Source organism: Ascidiella aspersa, chromosome 7 (assembly GCF_963924565.1).
Source record: "Ascidiella aspersa chromosome 7, kaAscAspe10.2, whole genome shotgun sequence".
Classification (NCBI taxonomy): Eukaryota; Metazoa; Chordata; class Ascidiacea; order Phlebobranchia; family Ascidiidae; genus Ascidiella; species Ascidiella aspersa.
Window position 1 is genome coordinate 27,634,031 of NC_139453.1, and position 10,472 is coordinate 27,644,502.

The window sequence follows — 10,472 nt, forward strand, 5'->3', positions numbered from 1 at the left end:
ACTAAGTCTTCGTACAACCTCCAACCATTATGCTCCAAAGTCTGGCCTAGAAAATAAATTAAGAGTCCAACCAAATAAACAACTTCGCCGCCAAGACCCGTCATCCCTATATTTCACCCCGAAGGATATCTAACAACTCGCCCAACCCATATTACCGGAGTCCGGCTCTGGTCATGTAATCGGAGTACGGTTCAAACTTCGCAGCTCTGTATCACCAAGTAACTATTTAAAGCATAAGATCTTGTCGAAAGAAGTAATGCAGTACAAGTTTTTTTCAAGAACCAGTGTGTCAACTATTTTTGTGATAATTGTTTGTTAAAAAACACTGAACAAACAACGTCTCCTAAACTTCTCAAACCGACGTCTTCTATGCCAAGTCGATTTGATAATTTTGCCTAAAACCAGCCAACTAAAGACAGGACAATAAATAACTTTTACATAAAAAATAACTGCAGATTTTTAGATTTTTATTACTAAAAGCACCTACAGCCGGCATTGGATAATTTCATTCATCGTACCTCTGTGGCCAGAATTAGGTGCTGTTGATTAATTGCGTTAAATTAAAACCTCTGCAAAAGCTAGCTATTTTGTTCGAAGATCTTTTTCTACTAATATAGCCGTTTCCTCATTTTAGGTGATGTGTTTCTGTTTTTTACTGAGCATAATTCATTTAGTACCGGTAATGTTTTTTTTATACCAGGCCACCCCGCCATTAATTTGAATGTATTTAGACTAGGATTTCAGTTGCATATTTTGTGCACGACATCGAACAATAGCCTTGGGCTTTCTTGGCTTACTTGTTTTTGACGTTAAGTTTGGGAATAACTAAGTGACGTCATATCTGAAAATTTTCATGTGTTTCCGGGAAAGAAAATTATTTTGTTTTCACCCCTGGTTTTAAGGGTTATCAATGCCTATATAGAAGTTGGTTACTTACGAATCCAGAAAAGTTCTATATGGGTTTCAAAGTTTAAAAACCCGTATAAAAAGGATCAGACATTTTTAAAGGAATATATATTTCGCCTATAGTGGCATCGTCAGTTCCTATAAGTAAATTGTGCTACATAAGTATTTTACATAACTTAGAGAAACTGACGATGCCAGTATACTATAGGCTAATATATATTCTTTAAAAATGGTTTTACTCGTGTTTTTAATTTGAGTTTTATCGTTAATTTCCGTCAGTGGAACAGTGATCGACAAGCAAAAACCTGCTGCCAATGGTTTTGGAATCCATAAAGATACGCCTTTTTATATATAGGACTATAACAAGAAGTTTGTTATTCGAACCCGCTTAGCTTTTAGATATTCCGCACACTAACACGACCGTTTGCTCTGTAAGAAACTTTCTTGCACGGAACACACGCTTACATCGTACACAAGAATCCCGAAACACAACAAAAACAGCAGACGACATTACGAATCAGCCGAGCGAACTTTACGAACTGCCCTCACACAACGCCTCAGCGCTTCGGCCAGGTTGGCGTTCTGAACCCTCTGCGCTATCCTTGCGTTGACGTACTGCGACATGGCCACTGAAGCGAGACCGGCGTGGGTCGGCATGGCAACGACTACGTCATCCTCCTCGTCTAAAAGAGAATACGCTGTAGGCCCGGATCACATATTACGCTAGATGTCCGGATCAGATAATACGCTATAGGTCCGGATCAGATAATACGCTACAGGTCCGGATCAGATAATACGCTATAGCAGGGGTTGGCAAACTGCGGCTCGCCAGCCGCATGCGGCCCTCAGGCATGTTTTTGTGGCTCTTCTAGTTGAATCGTAAAATTTCAAAAAAATTGTAAAGGTTACCAAGAGTACCGTTTGTAAACGTTTCTCTCTTTTTCTTTTCTTTATTTAGGCCAGCATTTCGTTTATGACGTAACACTAGACATAGAGGCCGAAGAGTTAGTTAACAAAAGACTGATATTAATAAATATTGTGCATGTTATTTTGCTATTACCGTTTTTATTGTGTTGATTATTACCGTTTTGTTATATTACAATTCTGTTATTATTGCGACTGGCCTTGCATTGTTTACCGTTTTTGTATTGGAATAATTTTGAGGCTCCTTGAGGTTTGTATTTTCTGCAAATGGCTCTTCCGTTGAATACATTTGCCCACCCCTGCGCTATAGGTCCGGATGAGATAATACGCTATAGGTCCGGATCAAATAATACGCTATAGGTCCGGATCAGATAACACGCTATAGGTTCGGATCAGATAATACGCTATAGGTCCGGATCAGATAATACGCTATAGGTCCGAATCAGATAATACGCTATAGGTCCGGATCAGATAATACGCTATAGGTCCGGATCAGATAATACGCTATAGGTCAGGATTGGATAATACGCTATAGGTCAGGATCAGACAATACGCTATAGGTCAGGATTGGATAATACGCTATAGGTCAGGATCAGACAATACGCTATAGGTTCGGATCAGATAATACGCTATAGGTCAGGATCAGATAATACGCTATAGGTCAGGATCAGACAATGCGCTATAGGTTCGGGTCAGATAATACGCTATAGGTCCGGATCAGATAATACGCTGTAGGTCAGGATCAGATAATACGCTATAGGTCAGGATCAGACAATACGCTATAGGTTCGGATCAGATAATACGCTATAGGTCAGGATCACACAATGCGCTATAGGTTCGGATCAGATAATACGCTATAGGTCCGGATCAGATAATACGCTATAGGTCAGGATCAGACAATACGCTATAGGTTCGGATCAGATAATACGCTATAGGTCAGGATCAGACAATGCGCTATAGGTTCGGATCAGATAATACGCTATAGGTCCGGATCAGATACACAATATTTGGGCTATTAAACTGGCAAAATTGCCTTTGAACGATTTTATTTCATTATTATTAGGGACGTCATTTGGTATTGGAACCAGGGCTGGGGAGCCGGAGCAGGAGCTGGAGCCCGGAGCTAAGCATTTTCTCTGGAGCCGGAGCCGGAGCCGGAGCCATTGTTATTATTTTTGTGGAGCTGGAGCCGGAGCCGGAGCCATTTTTATTATTTTTGTGGAGCTGGAGCCGGAGCTGGAGCCATTTTTATTATTTTTGTGTAGCTGGAGCCATTTTTCAATTTGTGGTGTTAAAGCTAAGAAATTATATTTTGTTCCATCTCCAACGTTAGTGAGACAAAAGCAATTTTTAAAACTTGCCATTGAATAAGTGACTGGTGGCACCGGAGCTGGAGCCGGAGTCATTGGGTTTATGTTTGATGGCTCCGGAGCTGGAGCCGGAGCCAAGGGATATGAGTTTTACTACTCCGGAGCTGGAGCCGGAGCCATTTAATAATTGCCTGATGGCTCCGGAGCTGGAGCCGGAGCTAATGCTATTTTACGGTGGCTCCCCAGCCCTGATTGGAACACGATACATTTTGTCCAAAACTTAAAAAAAAAATAAGTTAACGATAAACAAACTCAAAGATCCAAAATAATTATCTCGGGCAATAAATAAATAAATTCCATCGCTATTGTTAATATTCTTGCCTTATAAGAAAAATAGTCAAAAAATATAGTTCTGGGGGCAGTGGACCCCCTTGGATACGCCCATTTTTCCTAGTTTACAACGACCACTTATCAATACACTGTACGCAAAATATTACAACTTTGCTATAAATGAACTTAATCGTGCCAAAATAATTATCTCGGGCGATTAATAAAAAAAAACATATCGGTATCGATTACATTATTGCCTTGTGAGAAACTTAAGAAAATAACATAGTTTTGGGGCAATGGACCCACAGCCCTATGCCAAGTACACACCCCACTAACCTGTAGCTACACTGTACGCTGTTGCCCTTGTGGGTCCGCCTTCTGTGGTTGACTTGTAATCGGCGAGAAACGCGTGCAAGATATGCAAGCACGTCTCCGGCCTGCCGCTGTTGTCAATCTCTAGGTACTTTGCGACGTCGCTGTACGCCCGACCCAAAGCGCTGATAAAAACGAAATATTGGCTTAGATTTATTAACCGCTATAGACCAGTGGTTCTTAACCTTTTTAGCTTACGGACCGGTAAAATTTGAAAACAAAATTTGCGGACCGATTTTAAAAATCAAAATCAACCCATAATTACGACAAAAATATGTAAATTGAGCAAAGAATGGAAACTTTAATTTAATGAGCAATTTGCTGCTGTCTTTTTCATAACATACGTGTTATACGTGTTTCTATTGAAGTATTTTACATACAACTGGTCCTAATGTTGACTTAAAGCCATTAACTCTATGTTACGTCACAATGCTGCAAATTACGCGATTGGCGAAGTTCTAAATTTGATGCAAGCCTTCAACATCTTCCATTTTGCAATCGAGATATAAAATTGTAATATATTTGGCGGACCGGCAGGAAAGTTGACGCAGACCGGCGGTTGAGAACCACTGCGCTAGACGGCAGGAAAGAGCACTACATGCTGATTTCTTAACTTGCAGCCGATCCAACTGCTTTGGGTAGATTTAAGCCGGGTGAAATATTCCGTCTAGGGCAGTGGTTCCTTAACTGGGGTCCATGGACCCCTTGTGGTTTCGTGAACTGGTTTTAAAACGACGTAAAAAATAGATTGAAACGCACTGCACTTATCAACAAGCTCGTGTAACAGTAAGCCAGTACCTTTTTCGCGGCGACCCAAATTGGAAAGTATAAGACAAAGCTTTTAGGACTTAAATCTTTAAACTAAACATTTTTAAGTAAACATAATGTAAGACAAATAGCATAAATACATTTCAATTGAATTAATATGCGTCATGTTTTCGTATTTCTTTCGCAGTTTACTCAAATGTCAGAAAACTTGCTTAGAACTGTCGCAACACGTCAGCACATCAAATTAATTCTTTGTTTTATCGCCTTAATGTTGCGTCATGAAAGTTTTTGTTTAAATTCCATTGCCGATATCTCTTGCTAGAGTTTGCAACGAATGCCTTGTTACACCAATTTTTATGCGTCAGAGCTGTATGTGATGTGACGTATATCCGTTTAATGTGAGCGTTTTGTTTTGAAATTCGCCTTATTGTCAACAATCCATTATTTTTAGAATCGAACGCCAGTTACGTCGCAATGTAGATCGAAGCGCTTTTGTTCAAGCCATATTTGGACAAAAATATTATTTCCGTCTATAAGAGTCGAGAGAAAAAGGTTTAGACCACGCCTTGTTATCACGTGATATTTTGTTAAGTATTATAAGAATTAATGACGTAAATCTTTCTTTATCGCAGAAATTTTCTTAACTGATTCTCGTCTATAAATAGCGTGTTCAATCAATATAAAGCAGGGAGAGATAGAGGCTTTTATAGCTTCTACTCAGACAGCAAACTTGAGTGCTTTTGTGACTGAACCAGTATCAACCAGTATCAACCAGTATCAACCAGTATCAACCAGTATCAACCAGTATCACCCAGTACTGCCTAGTGCAGAGAGAGGCTTTTACAGCTTTGACTGAAGACAGCAAAAATTGACTGTTCATGTATCTGAACTAAAGGAAAGAATTGGACCTGAATGGCCTCACGAAGACAGGCCATCTCAAATCTTGTAGGAGTGTGGTCGATTCATCTTGGCAATTATATAAATGAAGACTCATTAATCGGACCCGCACCCCCTCAGAACTAATCTCAAGAAATCTAGCCATGCAAAAATAACTGCAGTTAGCCTTACAGCAAATCAAACGACAACCAATTCTGAGACGCGACCCAAAGTGTAAGAAACATTGCACTAAGCCAGGGGTTCTCAACCGTCATTGGGGGGCCACGGGCATAATTCTGTAAGTATTGGTATTGCAAAACCAAAGCATCACTATGTTCGAAATTTGCAAGTTAACTTAAATGTGTCATTTTTATTATGACTGTAAAACTTTCTCGTGTCGTTCGTAACAAATTTTTCTGACACGTTCTTTGACGCGTCATTAGGCATGTTTAAAGTATAATATTGGATTTGTTCTATCACGAAAAGTTACGCTTATTCGAACGTTCGTCATTGGCAAGTTTGGATAACGGCCGATCACGATGGCTAAGCAATTACTTTGCTGCTTTCTATGTAGCCAAGTAATTAGAGCCAGCTTTTTTTTTCCGGCGGCCTATTACTTTCCGATAACCTTCGCCTAATCATAAAGTGTTCGTCGAATGCTGTTGGGCAAGCAACTGACGTGTAGCCGAGTGGTCTGCTAACTGTGGGCCGCAGACTCATATTTTATGGGTCCCGAGTTATTTTGAATTGCTTAGTGTTATTATGTAGTTGTTGGCCGTGTGGAAGCCCTACATTTGTTGCAATGTATTTCAAAAGTTGGTGTGGCTAAGAATTTTGATATTTTTTGATAATGCGTGGCTAACAATTTTGATATTTTTTGATAATGTCTCAGCGTATTTTAGGCCCGCGTGCCAAATGTGGCTCTGAGAGTGCAGGTCAAGTTATATTTTTTGCCAACTTATATATGAACGCAAAAATTTTGGCGCGCTTCGCGCGTAACCTGTTTTTTTAGTTTTATATTAACATTATGGTTTGCCTATGTTTTCGATATCAAGGCGCCTTGTAAGTCGTGAGACTTATAACTGTACAGTTAAATTTCTGTTAATTTATACTATAAATGATTTTTTCGAATCCTTTCATGTGCCATATGCGTCACTTATCCACTGTTTTCGTAGTGGTTTTACGTAGTGGGCCTCTTAAAAGCGTACTTTAGGCCATGACAAAAAAATTGCCGAACACTGGTGTAGCCTAATGCCAGTTGCAGAAATTCGCAATTTTCTTAAAGGGCATTAACTTGCAAACAAACTTGTAAAAGTATGATGCGGGGTTACTCAAGGTCAGTTTTAGACTAATATTTAGCGAGGTTATGCACAGCGCATTTCTCAAGTAATAGTAACGCATTTATAAAACAAAAATTCAGAAATCATCTCGACGAATCTAATCACGTTCGCTTGGCTCAATACAAAACAGAGCCGAATGTAAAAATAGCTCTGTAAGATAAAGCTTTGTAATGACTACTATGTTAATTTAAATTCAAATGACTGGTTTGTTACTTTTTAGAAAATTACTGATTTTGTTAAATTTTTAGAAATCTTTAGAAACTAAGTACATTTATTCGTTGATTAATAGCCATATTTGTTATTAATAAGAAAGAAATAAAACAAGTGAAAACAGTTAAACACAACGCTAGGTATTTTTCATAAGCAGGGGGGCCATTCAAGGGTCGATGGCCTTTCAAAGGGGGCCACAAACCATAAAAGGTTGAGAACCACTGCACTAAGCCAATGTAATAACAGGCCAAATTTGCGCATGTACAGGCCATTAACCGCAAATAGGACGCTTGAAAAATATGCTATAGCCTAACCTGTCATTAGCTCGAGCCTGATGTAGCTTGACGATTGTTCTTATTTCGGCGAACCTGGCGCGGTCCTTGTTCTGAATAAGCTTGAGAATAATGCAGAAGAGAGAACGAATGTAGCGACAAAGCAAGGTCACGTCAGCGTTGCGAAGACTGTGGTCCAGAATGGGCTGTTGCAAACAAATGGCCGTTATGTATGTAATTGGTGTCCTAATGTGCCATTTCTAAGGCTCAAGTGTGCCGTTAAGTATTTAAGAATTTTTAAGAATCTGATTTTTGCTCAATTACCAAGCTTTTTGATGCAACTACTGGTGTACGATTAGAGACCTATATATCAAATTACATTTCTACATGTTTTAAGTTCGATGTATTGTTCCAGTTCCATTTCAGTAAAATACTCCACAAAAGTTCCAGTCGGGGTGTCGAAATTCTATTACAGGGTTGTTCCTAAGCAAAAATTTGCACTCGCCATCCGGGCGAGCGGCTATCAATCAGCACTCGCCCGGTCGAAATAACACTCGCCAAAAATGTGGGCACGCCATCTGCAAATTTACGTCCTAGCGCGGTCATTTTGTGGGTTATCGTTTACCTGACTTGTAGTTTCGATAAGTAAACGTTGGTATATCTTTACATGATATGTCAGTATCCTGATGAAGACGTTGTGTATAGCACGTCCAATGACGTCTTTGATTGTTTGCAGTTAAACGTTTTGTTTTAAACGGGACAAAGAGTCTTTATTACGATCATACAGCGGGACAAAGAGTCTTTATTACAAGCTTCGAACGTCACTTCGATTAACCTTATTATTTGTGTAGTGTTGAATGTATTTGCGCCTTAGTGTGTAAAGTAAATAACTGGCGCTAAGTAATATTTCGTATAGTAGTGGTGCTTAACACAAGTTGTCCTACACCAACTAATTAATTTTTTCGCCGAAGGCACCCACTCGCCAGTCGGGCGAGTGGGTGTCAATCAGCACTCGCCAGGAGCGATTTGTACTCGCATTGGCGAGCGTGCGAGTGCTTAAGCCCAACCCTGTATTAATTATTTTTGAGCGGTGCCGTTAGCCATAAAAAGTTGAGAATCACTGCGATACCCGATGGCAACCTTATAATCAGAAATCGTCCGATACTTGGCTGGTGTCGCTGCCGATCAATACCAAGTTAACAGAGAATTTCAGCCATGACTTTGTAATCTAACGGTTCGATTTTGAAAGGTAAATTTGTCAAAAACACATATTAGGTTAACAACTAAAGGTAACTAAACTTCCTAACTTTAAACAACTTTGGTCTAATAACCTAGCGTGAAGGCCTTGTTAATTTTACCTCTTTCGCATGATTTTTGTACGAACTGTGTCAATTTTAAGAAATTCTTTTGTATAAACTTTGAACCTAAAGCTTTGATTACTAACAACCACCTGCAGCAACGATTTTCGATCGATTCCGTCCACAATTCTCCCGCCGTTTTTCCTCGCCGTTTTTTCGTACCTCTCAGCAACGTCGTCTGCCAAAACTTGTAACTCGTCGAACTTTCGGTTCAGGTCGGCCACTCGTGTCTCTATGCCACCTAACCTTGAGACATACGAAGCACATAAATCTAAAAGCTATTTAGTATTAAGACTGACAACATGATAAAGCCAAACACACCGTAATATCCAGTGGTGTAATGATTTAATTTAAATAAGTTAAGTGTACTTATGTCACTGTTAAAATACTAGACTTGACCTATAGGTTTTGGACAAATGACTTGATGTATACTTACGCATGTTAATGTTCTTTAATTGAAATAATTCATAGTAAATTGGGTTAGACAGGCCAATTATTAATTGTGAATGTTTACTTGCTGTTTGTTTTATTTTTTGTGTTTGCATTAAAAAATGTAGTTCAGAATGGAACATGTTCAACATTTTTAGAAGTTAAGTAATACTATTTGATGCCAAAGCTGTGATTTGAAGTTGACTTACGAAACTAATCACTTGAACTGTGATTGACTTGGTATTTGTTGAAAATGACTTGATTGGGACTTAAGTCATTTCAAAATAGCTTGTTTACAACACTGGTTTTATCCACGGCAGAACAAGATCTAAAATCATCTAAATATAATTTTTATAAGCCTAACATAGACTATGTTCATTTTCAAATCTGCTATTTCTACAAAAAAATGCGGAAAATCAGCCATTTTCTAAATAAAATGAGGAAAGATAACCATGTCTAGAAAATTGTACCTTGAGCCGTTCTGTTTCGCAGGATACGGCCGCTTTGCTTAAAAAATAACCAAGCAGAAAATAAAACACAAATAAAAAATCCTAACTTATTTCCAATGTCGTGGATAGAGTCGCTGATATGTTTACTAAATTTCTCATCGCCGCCCAAATCCACAGAAGGTAAAAATTCCAACGGCATCAACACAATTCTAACGACCTAATTTATAACAAGAAATCAGTCTCCAATTATTTATTATAGCTTCTACAATTTATCTGTAGTTTGGAAACGGATGTTTTGTGTCGTCATAGAACCCGAACAATCGCACGAAAATGTCGCCACAGAAAAACGCATCACGCTTGACCGCTCAAGCGCTTCTTTACTATAATCGCACCATTCATTACGTCATTAAATTCGGTCATTTTTTTACTTGAGGTGACGGCAACGGCCGCCCTTTCATAAACCAGCGTCCAGACAATTGAGTTAAATGGGTTGTTTTTAATTACGTCTATGTCTAATTGAAAGCCGGTTTCAATACAAAGCAATGCGTAAATACTTGATGTTTTAGTCGCAAACTGTTTTTTAAATATTGGCCACGGTATATAACCCAGTGAAATATTGCTTGGTACAGTCATTGAACTAAACATGTTGGGGCATGGTCTTACAAATTTCCAGGATATAGATTGTGCTATTTTTTTTGCGGTTTATAAAGTCTTGACAGATTTTTAGAAAATGCTTAATCTTAAAAGTTAAATATTTTCAAAATACTAAAAAAAATCAGTAATTGTGTTGTTAGCTACTGTAAAACGCGTCGAATTAGTTTTTCATGGCCTGGTAAGTTTGTGATTTTTTTCTTTTTAAAGGTTATGCAAATATAAATCTTTGTTTTGTGTGTCAACATACTGTTTTTACCTTTGGGTGTTTTCAGAA

At 38.7% G+C, this 10,472-nt stretch overlaps 1 protein-coding gene across 1 annotated transcript; it reads right to left on the reverse strand.

Annotated features, from left to right (window-relative positions):
- Positions 1-1,416: 1,416 nt before the first annotated feature.
- On the reverse strand, positions 1,417-9,743 carry LOC146138770 (uncharacterized). Its single transcript, XM_083394677.1, has 5 exons — positions 9,652-9,743; positions 8,759-8,912; positions 7,351-7,514; positions 3,807-3,967; positions 1,417-1,589 (listed from the first exon to the last, which is right to left on the reverse strand). The coding sequence occupies exons 1-5, from the start codon at positions 9,741-9,743 to the stop codon at positions 1,417-1,419; spliced, it is 744 nt and encodes a 247-aa protein (XP_083250803.1).
- Positions 9,744-10,472: the final 729 nt, after the last annotated feature.

What these genes read in the sequence shown, in the direction of transcription:
- LOC146138770 (XM_083394677.1), bottom strand. Translation starts at nt 9,743, where the DNA reads ATGCCGTTGGAATTTTTACCTTCTGTGGATTTGGGCGGCGATGAGAAA. An exon ending in CAGGCTCGAGCTAATGACAG is followed by an intron (nt 3,968 to 7,350) that starts GTTAGGCTATAG and finishes CGTTTTTATCAG; the next exon opens with CGCTTTGGGTCGGGCGTACA. An exon ending in AGCGTACAGTGTAGCTACAG is followed by an intron (nt 1,590 to 3,806) that starts GTTAGTGGGGTG and finishes ATTCTCTTTTAG; the next exon opens with ACGAGGAGGATGACGTAGTC.